The sequence below is a fragment of the Canis lupus genome, chromosome 6 (assembly GCF_011100685.1).
Source record: "Canis lupus familiaris isolate Mischka breed German Shepherd chromosome 6, alternate assembly UU_Cfam_GSD_1.0, whole genome shotgun sequence".
Taxonomy (NCBI): Eukaryota; Metazoa; Chordata; class Mammalia; order Carnivora; family Canidae; genus Canis; species Canis lupus.
Genome location: NC_049227.1, coordinates 56,407,685 through 56,427,517, shown reverse-complemented (window position 1 = coordinate 56,427,517; position 19,833 = coordinate 56,407,685). Strand labels below are relative to the sequence as shown.

At 35.7% G+C, this 19,833-nt stretch overlaps 2 protein-coding genes across 17 annotated transcripts in view; one reads left to right on the top strand and one right to left on the bottom strand.

Moving 5' to 3' along the window:
- Positions 1–16,801, bottom strand: TMED5 (transmembrane p24 trafficking protein 5). 2 transcript variants are annotated; one of them, XM_038541343.1, is made up of 6 exons: positions 16,446–16,769; positions 10,682–10,779; positions 5,939–6,122; positions 3,807–3,853; positions 3,097–3,104; positions 2,739–2,949 (listed from the first exon to the last, which is right to left on the bottom strand). In XM_038541343.1, the coding sequence occupies exons 1-6, from the start codon at positions 16,632–16,634 to the stop codon at positions 2,888–2,890; spliced, it is 588 nt and encodes a 195-aa protein (XP_038397271.1). In that variant the 5' UTR covers positions 16,635–16,769; the 3' UTR covers positions 2,739–2,887. The 2 variants fall into 2 exon arrangements, with proteins under 2 accessions (XP_038397270.1, XP_038397271.1); XM_038541342.1 differs by lacking the exons at positions 3,097–3,104; positions 3,807–3,853 and having other exon boundaries at positions 1–2,949; positions 16,446–16,801.
- Positions 16,802–17,101: 300 nt separating this feature from the next.
- CCDC18 (coiled-coil domain containing 18) overlaps positions 17,102–19,833 on the top strand; it is a 101,717-nt gene continuing 98,985 nt past the window's right edge. For 3 of the 15 annotated variants that reach the window (XM_038541322.1, XM_038541329.1, XM_038541318.1), the window contains exons 1-2: positions 17,287–17,524; positions 19,274–19,409. In XM_038541322.1, the coding sequence (XP_038397250.1) occupies positions 17,443–17,524; positions 19,274–19,409 (218 nt within the window). In that variant the 5' untranslated portion in view covers positions 17,287–17,442. Of the gene's footprint in view, positions 17,260–17,284; positions 19,410–19,833 lie in introns of those variants that run through there. The other 12 variants (XM_038541333.1, XM_038541326.1, XM_038541319.1 and 9 more) reach the window with 10 other exon arrangements.

Genomic DNA, 19,833 nt, shown 5'->3' with positions numbered 1-19,833 from the left:
TTTCTTTGATTGTGATTTTTATTATATATATTCAGAACAGTATTCATTGCTCATTTAATATGGCCATTCAGAACTCTAAAGCAATTTGAGCAACACTGATGTGATATTTAAAATGAAAAGTTATTACATGCTGAGTCATTTTTTAAAGAAATTTAAGATAAAGAATTATTTGGGGATGCTTACAATTCTATGTATTCGATTTTTGTTAATTTTAAGACATAATAGCAATGCTTACGAAGGATAAACATACGTAACATAAAATTACATTTCAGTTTGTAATTTATTTCCATGCTGTTTTCAACCGTTATTTACCTTCTTTACCTTAACATTCACATCAAAGAATAGACATCATTAACAACCCAAATGCAAATTAGTAAAATCCTAGGCTTTAAATACTGTATTTTAAGAGTTTATGTAACTAAAAACCAAAGACAAAATCAGCCATTAAGTGGTAAGTAGATTAATTTTAGCATAATTTTACTTTCAAAATTGAATACTGGCATTTAAAAAGCCATGAAGCAGATTAATATCTTTAGAAATATTAAAGAATTTAGTTCTTTGCTCACTAATTATGCTTTTTTTGCTTAATACAAGTAACATTCTTCGCATTCCCACTCTTCATTTTGTTCCTAGAAAAATAAAATTGTCCTCAATATTCCTAAATTCTTTGTTTTCCATATAAGGCCATTATAAGGTAAGACATTACTGAATCACAAGTTTAAAATCAGTGGCATAAATCATCTGTAGATAAAGTAATGAATTCATTGGTAAGGAATCAGTACAGTACAGTAACCAGCCAGAGGTAGAATTCTTAATCACAGTTTTTTAGAAAAGATGCAGTAGTTTATATTTGTACTGTTTTATTCTAGTATGGTAAGTTTGCTTCTCATGATTAGTTTAACAGGAGGAGGTGGGGGAAGGTCTCTTCATAGGCGATTATTGGTCCTTATAATGAATGCATATATTATAGGCACTCCTGGACACTTAATTAAACATTTTCTTGGCCAGTTAAGGTAATCAGTTATATATGGCATTCAGGTCAGTTTTAAAGAGCTTCAGAGTAGGGATATCTAACCTTTGTTTTCCCAAGGGCATAAGGAGGAGGGAAATCTCTTTTTGTGCCACTCTGACTGTAAATTAATAAATGAAACCATTCTCTCAATATCATTGCTTATTAAGAATTCCAGCAGTACTAATGTACTATGCTCAAATTTTTAAATTGTTTCTAAATCATATTTGTCTTAAACAATATTACAAATGTGTATAACCTAAAATTTTATTTAATTCCTGATGTAGCTAAATTACTAGTATTTGAATAATACTCCACAGACTGCAATAAGCAAGGATGGCACAGACTTTACACAGGTTTATTCACATATTGACTTTATATTTGGGATTCTGTGGGTTTTCAATACTTACTTGAATGTCAATAAATAAAGTGATTAGAAAGGTCATTTAATCAGTTATAATAACAATTGTAAAGTATGTACCCAGTGCTAAACCTTACAGTAGAGTTTGTTTTATAAAATGTACCTGAATACTTAATAAAAGACAATTCAAAACAGAATAAAACTATAAAAAATAAAATCCTAGCCAAGTACAGTTTCTTCAATTATCTAGAATTTAGTCTCATGATATTAGGATTGGGTCATTATTATGAATCAATCAGATTCCAGATACTTAGAGTTTATTAAGTAAACTTAATTTTGATCAGATATTCTCAGGTTTACCTTAATTCTTTTTTATTGCTTTTGTTAGTTTTTTGTTCTTGTTGATTTTGAGAACTCAGAAAAGGAGATACTTATTTATGTAAAGCCCAGATTTTTAAGCAATATTTTCTTCACAACTGCTGGTAATGTATCATCCAAGTCAGTAATGATGTTAAAACTAACATAACACTGCTGATAGTAATATAAAAATAAAATTATTTTCCCTCACATTTAATTTCAAAATTCTACGTCTTACTTAAGGACTAGACAAAATGTGTCCTTATGGAACCTGAACAACCTTTAGCTATTTAATTTCAAAGAGAAAATCTGTTGAATTATAGTAACAATTAAGCATTTTTAAGAATTATCAAAATGTTGGCCTTTGGGGAATCTAAGCTAAGTACACAATACTTTTTGCTAATATTTTAAATTGAAATATATTTGGTTATAGAAATCTCACAAATCTGTTTTTCACAGCTATGCTTCTATTTACATAACAGGAGAGATACATATGTAAAAAGAAAAGAAAAGTTGAGTTTTTGTCTTCTGAAGATATATCCAATCCATGATTAAGTAATTTCCAGAGGATTTGGAACTTAATATATTGAAAAATTATACAATAAATTTATAATTGCCACCTTTACAAAGAAACTTCTAGGTAAGAGAATCTTTTAAAAACATTATTGGTGTTGCATTTAGGACCAAAGTTCATTTATTTAAATCACCTATGACAGCTGGAAAATTTTTTCAAACTTATGAAAATGCTGATTAATATGGTTTCATTCAATTATACCTATGTTCTGCAAAATATTTCTGTTATACACTTAAGTACAACTGAAGCAATAAGATTACTTGCACAGACGAAAGCGAAGACTCCTTTCACCTTAAAATTATACTTGTTTCACACTGTGGTAATGCCTGAAAACATTTTTAGAAAAGACTATTGGTCTTGATTATAACAGTGTATTGCATTTTTCTGTCTCTCTCTCTTTTTTTTTTCAATGTTAAGTACTTTAAAGTTTTAAGTTCTACTTTTCCTCTTATCTTCAAATAGACTCTTTAGCATATAAACTTGAATGGCTGACACCACCACCATTACCACTAAGTTAACCATAGACCAGAAGTTGACTCTATCAAAGTTGCTTTCTTGTATGTTTCGATCACGGGCTTCAAATGCTCTAAGCAGAGTCTGGATATGGCCACTTTTGCTTAGTCTGGCCTTGATACTGTTGATGGATTCCTGGAGATAAATAAAATAATTTTACTATAAAAGAATGCTCAGTAATTTTAAGTTAATTTAAACATGTGACTCACAGTACCCGGACATTCATATTAGTTTTATATTCAAACACAATTTTAATTAAGGGACAAGAACTACTTGGATTACCTAAAAATCTTCTGTAGGTTTATGTAATAGTTCTCCTGATATATTTAAATTGTTTACAAATAGTTACTTGACAGTTGCAAATAGTTAACTTTAACAGGAGCAAAGCTAATGTAAATTGAAAATAATGTGAAAATATATTTCAGTGGCATACTGTCAGGAATTTTATATATATATTATCTTTCTTAGCCCTCACAACCATAAGAAAAAGACTTTAAAAAGTTTTAAAAAGGGGATCCCTGGGTGGCTCAGCGGTTTAGCGCCTGTCTCTGGCCCAGGGTGTGATCCTGGAGTCCCGGGATTGAGTCCCGCATCGAGCTCCCTCAATGGAGCCTGCTTCTCCCTCTGCCTGTGTCTCTGCCTTTCTCTGTGTCTCTCATGAATAAATAAATAAAATCTTAAAAAAATAAAAATAAAAATAAAAAGTTTTAAAAAACCAGATAAACCAAAAAAAAAAAAAAAAACAAAAAAAAACCAGATAAACCCTGATAACAGCTTCTAGGTATTTATCTTTATATATAATGCATTGTGTTTATTTTCTTTGAATATTATCACTCTTGTCCAATTTAGTGTATAACAAAACAGCTAACTTTTTTATGTCAGAAAATAATAGTGAAATTAGAAAATATTCCAATTTCTGATATGCATATTATATATCCAAAAGTATAATCTATTTTTAATATGAAAATGTTCAAAGATTATATTTATAAAACACTCTAACTTGTACATCTTCTGAGAAATCTATTTTTATAGTAAGGTCCTGGAGAGAGAAGTGATTTGAAAACTATAAAAAGGCTATAAGAATATAAGTTAAAATTAAGTTGAGACTTAAAATAATGTCAAAGTACAGTTGACCCTTGAACAACGCGGGGGTTAGAGGTGCTAATGCCCTGCATGGTTAAAAATCCATGTAAAACCGTTGATTCCTGAAAAACTTTACTAATAGTTTACTGTTGACCAGAAGCCTTTCATAAACAACCAACACACATTTTGTGTTATATGTATTATATATTGTATTCCTATAATAAAGTAAGCTAGAGAAATGAGAATGTTACTAAGAAAATCATAAGGAAGAGAAAATACATCTACAGAACTGTACTACATTTACTGAAAAAAATCTGTGTATAAGTAGACCTGCATAGTTCAATCACACATTGTTCTGGGGTCAACTGTATTTATGGCAAAAACAAGAAAATACTAGAAACAGATTTTCCTGGATTTTCTTACTTAAAATCCTTATTTAAGCAAAAACTATACTCAAAATTTCAGACTGTCCTGCTAAACCTACAAAACTACAAAGTGTAATATTTGTTATTTGGACTTATTTGTAAAGCAACTGTAACCTAGTAAATGCAAATATTTTCTAGAAAAATAAGGAATTCAGGTTCCCAAATAAAAAGATCATGCATAGTTCTTTTCAATATTACAGCAATGACAGTCAAATACAAAATTATTTATAAAAGTTTGCTGTTATGATACAAAATTTTGGGGAAATGAAGCTCTTCAGGGATACCTGAGTGGCTTAGCGTTTGAGCTGCCTTTGGCTTAGGTTGTGATCCCGGAGTCCTGGGATCAAGTCCCGCATTGGGCTCCCCACAGGGACCTGCTTCTCCCTTTGCCTATGTGTTTCATGAATAAATAAGTAAAATAAAAGAAGGAAATAAAGCTCTTGAAAAACATTTTCTTTAAAAAGGACTCCAAATATTCAAGCCATATTTAAATCTGGCTAATTTTTTTAACCATGTAAATGAATTAAATCTCTTGAGAATTTATAAGTACTAGTGTTTTGCTGGCAAAATAAATTTAAAACGGAAGAATAAGTTAATATGACTGAAATTTACAAGATATATACATTGGAAATTATGGTGAGATTAAAAACTGTCATGTAAAAATTCATACTAATCAAACTTAATCCTTTCAGTTTTGTATAGTAATACCAGTGGAAAAGGTAAGAAAACTAACATTTATTGTGCTATACACTGTTTATTTAATTTTTTTATTTTTTATTTTTTAAGATTTTATTTATTTATTCATGTGAGAGACAGAGAGAGAGAAGCAGAGGGAGAAGCAGGCTCCATGGAGGGAGCCCGATGCAGGACTCCATTCCGGGACCACGGGATCATGCTCTGAGCCAAAGGCAGACACTCAACCACTGAGCATCCCTAGACACTGAATAAACCTCAAGTGATCAAAATACGTTATTTTAGAAAAGTTCAGGTTATAAGAGTATTAGAGATTACAATTTTAATTTGCAATGACCATATTATTTCTTCTGCAGGAATTTCTATAATACAGCTATAAATGCTATTTACAAATACCACTCAGTAAATTCTATCATTTGATTACATCTACCTGTGGCTGAAGGGTAATGACCTTTTCCCCACTCACCAGTATTATTATAAGCAAATAAGTTCTTACACATGCACATTTCATTATGCACGTTAATGATAAAGTATAAAGCAATTCAAACAAGCCATATTCTAAAAGTTTTTACTCCTGAATGTAGTCATAGTTTCTGATAACTGCTAGGTCTGGTCTGAGTAAACAGTGTTCCCAAATTAGTCATGTAATATCCAATTTCATGTTATAAAAACTATGCTGTGGGAAAAATGCCTATACATCATCTTAAGTGTTAACTGCTCACTTTTTTTCTATGTGCAAGCATGCTATAGATTATTACATTAATCTCCCCAAGCCAAAACTGTCATTGGAAAAATGGAAATAAATAATCCTCACAGAGTTAAGTAAAGATTACATGAGATAATGCAGAGAAAATGCTTATTTCAGTGCCTGTCACACAGTCATATCTCTGGATAATTTTTATTTATTAAAAGACCATACTGACCAGAATGTCTTCCAGTTTCATGTCCAACATGTCTGTGCCAGTAATATATTTCTTCCAGTCCTCTTGCTCTTGCTCCTGTTCTCCCATATTATCCAGGATTAATTCAAAGAAAATCACCTTCTCAGAAATGGTGCTGAATGTATTATCAAAGCAGAACATGTAGTCACCATCTTCAGTCTCTACCCTGCATTAAAAAAAGTGTATGTCTTTATCTGTACTTCTCTTTGGGATCAAAGGAAAAACTGTAAGAGAAGAAATAACATGGTTTTTAGTGACTGAACATTTTGCTGATATAAAGACTTCCTTAGTATTGAAAGATTATTTCTTGGGAAAGAGGCAACCTGGAAATATATATATAAATAGATAAGTAGTTGCAACTTAGATGTGCTTGGCATTTACTCAGGAAATTATGGCAAAAGATCTTGACCTAATCTTTGGAAAAGGATAGGATTAAAAACATTAAAAAAACATAGGTACATGATACCTCACAATGACCTTTAATATTTATACATTATTAACACTAATTTATCATGAGTTCAATTCATAGGCAAATATGACCACAAACATCCCTTTAAGTTTACTCTCTAAAATGACTTTTTTTTTTTTTAAAGCAGTGATAGATTGTTCTAAATGCTTTCTTCCAGGCCTCCTACTGATTAAGAACATCTTCATAACATAGTTTACAAAGGTTAGGGATCAGTTGCTAAAACAAATAGAGCTTTACTCTCCTGGCATTACTTTTACTGAATAAATGCCATTCACATCTAAGTTAAACTTATATCTTGGTCTCATTAGTTTCACATTCAAGATAATTGGCCTGGGCACAGTTAATTTGGCAAAGTGGTTTCCTAATTTATTTGTGGCAACTTTAACAAGCAAAGTACTGCATAGGTTAATGGCATTTACTGCTGACTACAAAAAAGGTTCTAATCAGGTTTTAGTTTTTGTTGTGACTGTTCATAAAAGGTTGCTCTAAATGATTTTGAAGTTTTATCTCCAATACACTGGACTGCTTAAACCGAGGTGGCTTATATTATTTTCTATAGCCTTGTGACTACAACATGTGATCTTTTTAAGCCAATCTTTGCTTCTTTTTTACCCTTATTTCCAACTTAAAGAATAAGAAAGAAATGCTCAGCAATTTAATTGGATCTTAATATCCTATAAATAAAAAATAGCCAAGACTTATATACCCCTTCATAATTTACACACTGCTTTCATATATTCTAGTTCCTTTAATCCTTACCATCATATTTGGAAGTAGGTATAATTGACCTTTTCGAGGTAAGTATAAGGTTCACATAAATTAAAATACTTGCCTATGATCACACAGTCTGTCATAGGCATAGATGAAGCTTGGTTTTCTGACTCTCATGTTAATTGATCTTTCTTTTCTATAATACTGCTCAGAGCCTGTCTGCATTCCTTGCAATCTCCTCAGTCATGACCAACCTTTGTCTTGCAGATGTATTTAACCTTTGGAAGAAGCATGAAGAATATACTGGCGAATACAATGTGGAACAATTTTAAAAGGAAAAAAAATGTTATAACTATTATTATATAAAGTTCAATGTTAATCACTTTTAAATTTAACTCTTAATTTTCTTTTTTTTTTTTTTAAGATTTTATTGATTCATTTTAGACAGATACAGAGAGAGAGAACATGAGCAGGGGTAGAAGCTGAGAGAGAGAGGAGAGGGAGAAGCAGATTCTTCGCTGAGCCAGTGGCAGACGTGGGGCTCCATCCCAGGACCCCGGGATCATAACTTGAGCCAAAAGCAGATGCTTTGAGCCACCCAGGTGCCCCTTAATTTTGTTTAGTCTTAATTTTTTTTTTTTAATTTATTTATGATAGTCACAGAGAGAGAGAGAGAGAGAGAGAGGCAGAGACACAGGCAGAGGGAGAAGCAGGCTCCATGCACCGGGAGCCCGACGTGGGATTCGATCCCAGGTCTCCAGGATCGCGCCCTGGGCCAAAGACAGGCGCTAAACCGCTGCGCCACCCAGGGATCCCTTGTTTAGTCTTAATTTTATTTAACTCAACTTTATTTAGCCATTCTTAACCCTGCATTGGATTAAAAGGGGAAGCTTTGTATCTATTCTTTTTATACGTGAAGTACAGATACACATACGGTACAAAAACTGGTTTTAAAATTTCATGGGGTGATGCTAAGGCAGAAAAGTCTGGAAAGGTTGCATGAGGACAAAAGTAAAAAATGAAAAGTTTGAAAAGCACTGACTCGTGTATGAGCTTCAGCATGTGTATGAAAAAAGATGTTTTATTAACATAGTCATTTCTATACTAATCTCTTTCTAAATATATGTTGACTGCTTTTAGTAGAAAGGAACTTTATTAGTACAAATGATATAAAATACTATCCAAATAAAAATGGCACAGAGTTAATTTTCCTTTCAAGTAGAATAAAGAGCATAAGTAGTCCAGAGAGGGGGCATCTGGGTGGCGCAGACGGTTAAACTTCTGCCTTCAGCTCAGGTCATGATCTCCAGGTCCTGGGACTGAGCCCAAAGTAGAGCTCTCTGCTCCATGGCGAGTCTGCTTCTCCCTCTCCCTCGGCCTCTCCCCTCTACTAGTGCACACACACACACACTCTCTCAAATGAATAAATAAAATCTTAAACAAAAAGAAAAGAAATAGTCCAGAAAGGGTAAGTTATGGTGTGAGTTATGGTGATACTAATTCAGTTGTATAGAAACACACACACACAAACAGACTTCTCATTTCTGGAAGTGCCAGCCAAAGGTATCACTTAAGCTGTTTACAGTTGTTTGGAGACATTTTTACTAACCCTGCCTTCTGGAAGGACACTATTTGTTTTAAGGATTTAAGAAAAAAAACTACTTCGGTGCCATAACACCGAAATAACAGATATTTTAGTTGCCTTTAAAAAGTTAATATAGTTCAAGATAAAATTTTGTTTAAATCTGATTTTTTAGAAAGTAGACTTGTAAATTTGGTGCAGTGATTAAGAGTGAACTGGACAGCCTGATTTTAAATCCTGGCTTTGCTGTTTGCTAGCTGTGTAACTTTTGTTAACTTATTTTAGTGCTCTATGCCTCAATTTCTTTATTGATAAAATGATAATACCATGTACCTCATAGGGCTGTGGTGAATAATAAAAAAATTTAATAAATACAAAGTGCTTAGAACAGTAGCCTGGCACATCAAAAGAATTCAATAAATGTGAACTCTTATAAACTCATTTTTTTTCTCCCACTGGTTTAATGAGAGGTAATTCCATGCAAGAAAGCAATAAGATATTTTCTCCTTAACAGTTAATCTTAAATTATCTCTAAAGGAAAGGAGAAAATTGGAGAAAAAAAATGACAGAAATTCTACAGATTTTCAATATTCTGAAATTTGAAGAAAAGCTACATTTTTAGTTTCTGTTCATGTAACTATCAAAGAAGAAATATAGCTCCAAGTATATAAACTAACTTTTTAAATTACTGTTTCTCTATTTTATTAATAGTTTATACAAATATTTTTTCTGAGTTCTGCACAGGTAAAATGCCATTTTAAAAAGCACTTTAATAAAAAAATGAATAAGAAATTTAAAAATTTTTAAATAAAAACTTAAAAGAGCCATTAAAAATTAAAAAACAAAAAGTTTTAAGTTAAATAAAAAATAAAAATAAAACACTTTGAAAAGAGTATTATTTTTCCTCTCATTCATTCATACATTTATTTAGCATTTACTATCAATTACATGCCAAGTATGCTGGTTAACAAAAACCAGTAACTATAATAACTAGTACTTACATAGTGCTATGTGCCAGAGATGTTCTAAGCATTGTATGGTAAAAAGCAAGAATTCTGATCCATCCTGCTTCCTCCTCTTAATGTGTATCCCTGCAGACTTATTTAACTTCTCTGAGCCTCTTTGTCTGTAAAATGGGAATTGGCGAATCAAAGAATCTCTCACAGTGGGCTGGAATGATTAATTTAGAAGCATATAAAATGCAAAGCCTAGTTTATGGCAAATATTAGACCGTATTTGTTTGTCTTCTTCCTGTAAACTCACAGTTGAGTTTTAATGCAATAACATGAGTAAACAAAGTGCTATAGTAAAATAATAGAATGAACAGGGAAACACACCACTGAGATATGAAAAAAGAGAAATGAGATTAAGAGAGCTGTTGTCAAACTCTAAACTTATAACAAGTTATTTTCTTTCTGGTTTCCTATGGTCAGATCTTTTACTATCACATCTTCTAATAATCTAAAAAGAATGAGGTCTGATTTGAAAAAAAAAAAAAACTTTTACATACACACACCACACATATGCACAAAGATGTACTGTGCTTGTTTTTTTTAAGAAAGTAAATAGCAAAGATGAGATAGCCAGCAGCTCAAGAAACTATAGGATACATACCTGGAACAGGTATATATACCTTAAAATGGAAAGGTTGTGCTAGTCAGACAGGTTTAAATGTCACAATAGACTGAATGCAACATCTAGGGCATACTCATCTTATTTAACCAAAGCAAAGAAAAAATTTAGTATCAATACAAAATGCCTAAAAAAAAGAGAAAAAAATTAATGGAAAACACTTTAGATTATGATAGACTACTATTGAGGACTGTTTAAAATGTTCATATGGAATCATTTAATACTGATGTTTGCATCAAGTGTGCTAAATTTCCCTACCTTGCAGATAACCCCTTGGTATGACCCATCCCCCCCCCCGCCCCCCCAGGAACTCAACTTAAAGATCACTTACGTGTGAACTCCATCTGATTTTCTTTGTTCAAAAACTAAGGTTCTTCCCTCTGGAGAGGCAAGATGGAAGTCAATATCTAATCCTGCTCCATCTAAAACCTATAGAAAAGCACAAAAGAGAACACATTACAAATTCTGAAACTAAAAAATATATAAAGTAGATCATATGATGAAAAGATTTTTTTTCCAAACCTAGAGAGGTAAAGATGCATGTAAGAGCTAGAAAGGAGCAAAAAGATCATCCAATTCCATTCCATTTCATGAATTGGATCATCCAATCCAATTCAATTCTTGTTGCTATCACCTAAATTTAGGCCTTATAAATATTTTTGAAATAATCTTCCTAAAATGGTGCCTTCACTGAGAAGTCCTGTAGGGTGGAAGAAACACAGATGGGAGTTCAAATAGTAGACCTTTTTACTTAGGCAATTTAGAGCATGCTATGTAACTTTTCTGAGTTTGTTTCCTCTTCAGTAAAATAATTAGCTAGTTCTTAACCTGGAACTCACAACTTCCATGATTTGACTCCAGTTGACTTCTTCAGTGCATTCACCTATTACTCAGCCATATCAACTGAATATTCCAAGTAGACTATTTGCTTACTGGCCAGGGAACACAATCTGTTCCTTTACAATCCCAAAATAATGATGATAGCTAACAATTACATTATGTCCCACACATTGTTTAAAGTGCTTTGTGTGGGTTAATTTCCTCACAACAACTCTAAGAGGTAGGTCTTATTACTGTTCTCAGTAAAATAAACAGAAAAATCAACAGAACAAACAGAAAAAAACAAAAAAATGAAGACAGAGAAATACTTTTCTCAAGGTAATACAGTCGATGAATGGCACTCAAAATTTGAACTCAGCAATTTTCCTCTGATAACTACTCTTTTTCTTATTTAACACTCCATTTTATTTTTCTTGGTGGTTTTAATGGAATGATATAAAAAATTACCTATTGCTGTGCTCTACTTATCAACAGAAGTAGTTTCAAATAGCTAGGTAAATATACATAATTCTCTTCAAATCCCAATAAAAAGAAGAAAATACATAATGATACAAATAATCCATAACAACACTGGAAATCTAGGAAGACTGTTAACAGGCATGAAGAGTGAGGAATTTCTGGAAGATATTCTAGGCACCAATGGCTGAGCAAAGGATGTATCTGGCTACCAATAGCTATCAATCTCAAAATCCTCACTGAAACAGACTAGAGAAGTACATTTGTTGAAATCAATACCCTCTTTTTCATGCTATTGGTTTTATTGAGAGGATCAAATTCTGAAAAAATAGTTAATATAAACAGACTGAAAAATGTTTCCTTGTACATCCTCAGAGAAATTCAAAAATGTATAATTCATAAAAAATGAGGTTGCTGATATGAAAAATAAGTTAAAAACATAAAAAATGTGTTGCCAAGATAAAGCCTTAATAAATGTAATGACAGCAAAATGAATATGGGTAGAGACTAAAAATCAGCGAACTAGAAGGAACCAGGGAATTCTCAGAACAAGTTGAAAAAGTACATGAAAAGTATGAGAACAGCGGTAAGACCCTTTGTGAAGGACAAAGCTAAACATTTCAAATAGCTAACAAGCATTTCAAAGAGAACCAAGAGAAACAAAGATAGGAAATCATCAAATAAGGGACAAAAATTCTTGTTTCAAAAGAGAAAAAAAGTCTTTAGACTGGAATGGGCTAATAGATGTGAAGCAGGATAAATGAATAAAGATAAAAATCCTACTGACTTTCCCAAAGGATTTAAAAAGAACAACCTAGAAACTTCCAATGATAATAGAGAACTATAAAATAAGAATTGGGATTGAATGGGATGCCTGGGTGGCTCAGTGGTTGAGCATCTGCCTTTGGCTCAGGTCGTGATCCCGGGGTCCTGGGATCGAGTCCCACATCGGGCTTCCTGCATGGAGCCTGCTTCTCCCTCAGCCTGTCTTTGTTCTCTCTCTGTCTCTCATGAATAAATCTTAAAAAAAAAAAAAAATAAAAAATAAATAAATAATTGGGATTGGAGTCAGAATTCTTAAAACACTAGATGCAAAAAACCATAATGGAGTCATGTCTTCAATGATCTCAAGTAAAATAAAAAATTGTATTTACCAAAGTAAAAGCAAAAAGTAAAGCCATTTTCAGATGTCCAAGGACTCAAAGCATTTTAATAGAATTACTCAAAATTATCCTCTAAAAACCCGAAAAAAAGATACCCATTAAATCAGAAAATAAGAGATCTAACAAAACCAAACAAATGTTTCAGGAAAACAGAAATTAAAAGATATAATTGGTAGTGGCTGTCATGTATAAAGAAGTTGTTAAAAATGTTATTTTTATCATTTATCTGTGTTCTGGGATGAACACAGAAGATAACTTAAGAATATACAAAACAATTTTAAAATAGAAAATATTTATTTAAAAAAACACCATAATCAGAAACTAAACTTCCTGATGATTTCCCTGAGGATGACAAGTGCCAGCCACTCTCAGGTTCTGTACTATTGTTGTAACAGTCTTTCAGTTCCTCAAAGGGTTTCTTCTGTCTTCTTCCTCAGTGCCTTGGCACATGGTATTCTTTTTACCAATCACCTTGTTCTAATCACCCCCTTATGCCTAATAAGACTGATTTTTATATAGATCTGAACTCTACTTCTGGAATGTCTTCTCTCAAGAAGATGAAAATTAAGTCCTCCTGTTAAATCTTCTCATAGTTGTATATGCCTACCTTCATAGCACTTATTAGAGTTACAATGTTACATTTATTTGTGTAACAATTTGATCACTGTCTTCCACCATACTAGACTGTATGAGAACAAGGACTGTATTTTTACTCACCATTATATCCATAACACTTAGCATAGTGCTCCCACAAATTAAGCACTCAACAATGATTTTAAAAAGTTAATTGAATGATCTAGTTTACTCATAAGATATGCTGATTGACACTTAAAGTTTTCAAAAACTTAATGAAATGTGAGGCAGGTCAATTATTTTAATAAAAGTGTCCTCTTAAACCTGAAAAGTAAGAAACGGTTAAAAATTTTCAATATGTCACAGTAATCCAAGGGCAGTGTCTGGAGTGTCTGTTCCCTGACATTTAAAAAATGACAAAAAGCAGTAAGCTTGTTGTTACTGGAAAATTAATCATGGAGTTGAAAAATGCAAACAAAATGTTGAGGATTATCTCTTACCTTACAAACCCCTCAATATTATCTAGGACCAGACATTAAATCATTTTACTTCTCTCCTCAATCAAAACAATTAAGTCGTTTAGAAGGAATGCTTTGTGGGGGGGAACACTCCCTTTAAGATGGACTAAAGATGGGTGGCCTGGGTGGCTCAGCGGTTTAGCGCTGCTTTTGGCCCAGGGTGTGATGTGATCCTGGAGATCTGGGTCCCATGTCGGGCTCCCTGCATGGAGCCTGCTTCTCCCTCTGCCTGTGTCTCTGTCTCTGTCTCTCTCATGAATAAATAAATAAAATCTTAAAAAAAAAAAAAAAAAGATTGAGGGATCCCTGAGTGGCGCAGGGGTTTGACGCCTGCCTTTGGTCCAGGGCGCGATTCTGGAGACCCGGGATCGAATCCCGCGTCGGGCTCCCGGTGCATGGAGCCTGCTTCTCCCTCTGCCTATGTCTTTGCCTCTCTCTCTCTCTGTGTGACTATCATAAATAAATTTTAAAAATTAAAAATAAAAATAAAATAATTAAAAAAAAGATTGACTAAAGATGCAGAATATAAAGCCAAACCAGGCAAGCTATATTAATTCTAGAAGTGTAAATGTAGAAAAACTAACATTCACTACATATTTACTAGTGTCATTTTTTTCAAGTCAACTCTATGAGGTAATTACTATTATCTCTATTTTACAAGTGAGAGATTAAGTAACTTGTTCAATCACATAGGTAGTGACAGGATTTCAACCTAAGCATTTTATCTCTAGAGGTCTCATATCATAATCATTTAAGAGATCAGTAGTTAATATACATTTCCTCCTTAATACCTGGGTAAGTACTAAGGAATTTTCAAATAAAATAGTTTTCTTACCTGGATTATTTCACTAACTCCCAGTTGGGTTTCCTTGCCTCTAATTTTGCCCTCCTTAAATCCATTTTCCACACTGTATTCAGTGATCTACCTGAAAGACATTTCTGACTGTTCCATGCTGCTTATATCTTCAGTGGCCCTTGTACAGAACAAGGGCAAAGCAGCCACTCAGTATGGCACACAAAGGTTTAAGATTCATGATCCCCGATCCAGCCTCCTGACCTTTCCAATCCCTTTTACTTCTACTCTCACCCTAGGCTTCATCCGTTTTCAGGTCTAATAAAAATTCAGCACTTGTGTCCACATACTGCCCACCAACAAAACACACTTGGATTTTTAGAACTATTCTTTTTTTTTCCTTTTCCTGAAATGCCCCTCCTTCCTTGCATTCTTGTCTCACTTAAGCATCTTTCCAGATTCAAATTTATTTTCTCCAGGAATCCTGTTCTGAAACACCAGAGAAGTGGCTCTCCTCTAACAGCACTTAACCATACTTTATTGAAATTAGCTATTGGCCAGTATCCCTTAAATAATAAGACCCTTGAAAACAGGGACTTTTTTTTGTCCCTGTCCTAGCTGGTCATCTTATCCGTACTCCCCAACCCCATTACTGGTGCATGGTAACAACTTTTGAACTACATTGGAGATCAAGAAATGTTGCGTTCTAGCCTCAGTTTTGCTCACTGTCACTTTAGATACTGCCCTCTCTATTGCTTACCTTAAATATAATTCTAAAGTTCCTTGCGATGAAAATTCTACACAACTTTTTTACTTTGCTCTATACGCGACAGTAAATGTTGAAAAAATCCTTTACATCAACTTAAAAAAATTACCATCTGATTATAAATTAATTTGTGAAAAAATTAAAAGGTGAACCACACCAACGAATCTTTTTTTTTTTCTTTTCTTTTCTTTTTTTTCCAGTACTACCCAGAAACCTCAGAATTAGCTGTGTGGAACTAACAAGATTTCTTCTTAGAAATTTCTACCCTCTACCACAATGACTACATAAAATTAGGGCACATCCCTACATAATATTGTGAAGATACTCAAACAATGATATGGGAGAAATGCTTACAAGGATGAATGAAAGGTTATAAAGTTTTAATATACAATTAAATATTGCTTTGATTGAAAACCAAATCGATAACTGAGAAGGCAATGTATTGGTATACATCAAATACCTTCAAGAGCTCCTTTAAAAATATTCCAAAATGGAATTTGGTCACAAGTTCACAATTCAGAGATCCTTAAGCGAAGCAATGACCGTGAAGATTTATAACACCGGAATTGGGCGAGCGTGATAGGGGTAACAAAACAAGTGTCATCATCTCCTCCAATGATGAAGGAGAACGTGTTTACCAGTCCTGTATTGCGAAATTCCCAGTACTGGGACATGTGCTGGTCAGCAAGGCGATGCGCGAATTGTGGAACAAAGGGGAAAAAGCACCGAGATCGCCAGCGCTGGCCTCTTTCCGACCGGAGGAGAGGGGAGAGGGCGGGTAGTCCGTTCCAGGTCCCGCCTAACTTGTCGGTCCCCGGGCCCAGGCGGGCCGAGCCTCGCGCGCCTGCGCGGAGCCGCCGGCTACCCGGGCGGCCGTCGCCTCTCCACCCCCCGGGCGGTCCCCAAGAAGTTTCCAAGCGGGTGAGAGGCGGAGACCCAGGGTAGCTGGGATAAAGAAAGGAGGCCGGCTCGCCGTCCGCACTTACTTGGTACTCGATCTCCAGCGAGGCCTTCGGGGGCATGGGCTGGTAGAAGCACTCCTTCTGGCCGGCCGGAAGGGTGAACGTGAAGTCGCTGTCCAAGGAGGGCGTGAAGCTGGCGGTCCCCGGCAGCAGCGCTGGGAGCAGACCGGCCAGGAGGAGCACCGGGCAGGGCAGCCAGGTGTTGTCGCCCATCCCTTCCGGGGCGATCTCGGGCTGGAAGCGACGCGGGAGGTGTGGGGGGTTCACCCAGGCGCCGCTTTTCCTCCCCCCGCTCGACTCCTCGTGGTTGGCAGGGAAACCTGGAGCCTGAAGAAACCCCGCGCGGCGGCCGCGACGGCGGCACGGAATCCCTCCGAGCGGGAAACGCCGGCCTCCGCAGGGTAGGGACCGAGGGGCGGGGCCAGCAGTCCTTTTCCGCACCCTCCTCGGTCTCGGCCCCCTCAGGCCCCGCGTGCGCGCGCCCCGCCTCACCCGCGGGAGGCCGGTTCCCAGGGCTTCCCTCACACCAACGCACGTCTGAGAGGTAATTATGGGAAATGTAGTTCCGGGCGAGCGGGCCTGGACGCGCTCGCAGACCACGATCCCCGACAGGCCCCACGCCTCTGGCGTCGCCTCACGCAGAACCTGCGCGCGGGGGGGCGGGGCCGCGGCCGGGGAGGCGCGTCTCCAACGGCTCCCGCGGCCGTTCGAACGCCGCGCGGCCGGGGTTCGCTGGTTCCCCGCGTCCTCGGAGCGTCCGATGCTTCCACGCCCCGAGCTCGGGAGAGGGTCCGAGGCTTCCGAACGCGGACTACAGCGCGGCGTGCGCTTGTGTCAGGTGGGTCGGCTTCCCGGCTACGACGCGGGCGGTGACTGCTCCTGGGAAGGTGAAAACGGGCCTACCTGGGGGAGTTTTCCTTTTCCCTCCCGGCACGTTCGGACGCCCTTCGTACGGGCTTCACCCTTGGCTGCGCGCGCTGCTCCGCAGGGTTGTGTTTCACTTGAGAAACCCGAGAGGTGGATGTCATATTTTCCTGTCCTTCCAGGTGAACGTAGGATCAGTCCTGTCAAATTGAGATTTGTTGGTAACAGGACACTACAACGTAAGTCTACGGCCTCCTTCCAAGATGAGGCATCTTTTCCCACCACAGCCCGTCCTATTACATACAAGGTTTATAAACGACACCTGTTTTTCGGTGTCGACGGGTGTACGTGCGCGTCAAGCTACCAGCGCGTCAGTAAGGCCAGAGGATGATCTCGTCAGGGCATGTAGGTAGCGTGATGTACTTTTCCACATATGTACAGGCACTGGAGATAGACTTTTGTAACTACTCTAAGTTGAAGGGAAGAAAAATCTTCATTTGACGATAAATGGTCCAGTAGGGGGGAAAAAATCTAAAAGCGCATGTATTCATTGCTACTTAAGAAGTGGTAGGGAACTGTTAACATAAAAAATACACAAGATGCTGTACGTGAAACGTGACTTCGTTGAAACGTAGTATCGAGTGACGTTTTAGAATTTATCCAAATTGTACCCTTTTTTCCTTCACCATTCTGTAGGAAGCTAGAGATGTTGAAAAGATAAAGCAGAATGGGGACCTGATCCACTGAGTTTTGTACGGGGCGGTCTTCTCACTAAAGCAGAAGCAAATTTGTGCAAACGAAAGGGGAAAAAAACAAAAACATTTTCTCTGCGATTACATAGCGTCTCATTTAATTTCCTGCCACAGTTTCTTACAATAAAGTGAGGGCTTTTAATCTTCCTCCTTACACCTGAGGAATTTTGAGTGGAGAATAAATTTACCATGCTATTTTAGCTGGATGAGGGGAAGAAAGGGCAATTAAGCAATCATTTATTCACTGAACATATTGAGCTTCTGGAAGTGCTTTCCAGCCCAGAACATAGTACATTGAGACTCCTAACCTTTTGGAGCTTGAGATGTGGTCAGAATTCTAGAAGGGTGATGAAAGAGAGATGCTACAATGACAAAGGTAAATACGATCTGAAAGAGGATAATTTTAAGATGCATAAAGATCTATGCAGGAGCAGTAGAGATTTTAAAGCCTTAATTTTTATTATATCACATTAATATGTATTTTAATACATAATGATTATATGTTTTTATTATTAATAATGTGGCCCTTTATCATGACTTCTATGTGCAAAGGTTAGTAGAGAATTTCACAATCTAGAGATACTTGAAGAAAGAAAAACTTTTCTTCACGTATTTCTATGCATTAACTTGTCATATGCCATTTTGATCTCTATGGTTGTGAAGTGAATGTGTTTTTAAAATTTTATAACTTGTGAATGGGAGAAGGAGATAACCTTTATTTGGTAGTAAATTGCCATTAAGAAAATACAAGAGACTATAATGATACCAATTTTATCAGATTTCTAGAGCTTGTAACTTATGTAAGTTCAAGCAGCTCATCTTGAATTAATCTATAATAAGTTAGAAATTGCAGTGTGACATAATTAAAAGGTCTTTGGATCCTGATGACTTAGGTTCAAATCTTGTTTCCAACATTTAGAGTTTATGTGACCTTGAGCAAATTAATTTGCCTTATTCTTAGTTTCTTCATCTTTAACATAGAATAAAACACTTAATGCACAGTATTGATAGAAAGATTAAATGTGCTTAGAAAAGGGAAACTTTCCATTTCCATGGCTTTATACTGCAGAGAAATTCATTGTTTCTGGGGTTTTATTTTGTTTAAAATTACTGTGAAAGATTGCACAACATTTGTGATAAATAGAAAATTAATGAGTTAAATTCTACTGGTGTGAGAATGTTTTGACTGATACCACAGACTCTTTCTGGCAAGAAATTCACTTCTTTTTTTTAAAGAAATGGAATCTAGTTCATCAGACTACTGTAATAAAGACAATGAAGAAGAAAGTTTGCTTGCAAATGTTGCTTCCTTAAGACATGAACTGAAGATAACAGAATGGAGTTTGCAGAGTTTAGGGGAAGAGTTATCCAGGTAAGAAAGTAAAATCACATATGAACTTCAGAATATGACTTTAATTTATGAATGTAAAATGTATTAAATTATTATATATTGTATTTCTAATATGTATTTAGACTAGGAAATAATGTTCTGTGATTTTTAATGTAATTCTTGGTTTAGGAAAAAATAGAAATATTAGAGAAGTATTTATACATGAAGTAAACACCTTTACTATATTAGGACTCAGAGAATAAAATATCTGTCCTGGGCTTAATTAATCATTTATTATTATGATTTTTTTTTTGAATCTTAAGTAATCCTAGCATACAGTTTCTGGACTATGCAGATTGTTAGCTTAAAACTCATTACCGGGGATCCCTGGGTGGCTCAGCGGTTTAGCCCCTGCCTTTGGCCCAGGGCGTGATCCTGGAGTCCCGGGATCGGGTCCCGCATCAGA

What these genes read in the sequence shown, in the direction of transcription:
- TMED5 (XM_038541342.1), bottom strand. Translation starts at nt 16,634, where the DNA reads ATGGGCGACAACACCTGGCTGCCCTGCCCGGTGCTCCTCCTGGCCGGT. An exon ending in CGCTGGAGATCGAGTACCAA is followed by an intron (nt 10,780 to 16,445) that starts GTAAGTGCGGAC and finishes GCTTTTCTATAG; the next exon opens with GTTTTAGATGGAGCAGGATT. An exon ending in AAATCAGATGGAGTTCACAC is followed by an intron (nt 6,123 to 10,681) that starts GTAAGTGATCTT and finishes TTTTTAATGCAG; the next exon opens with GGTAGAGACTGAAGATGGTG.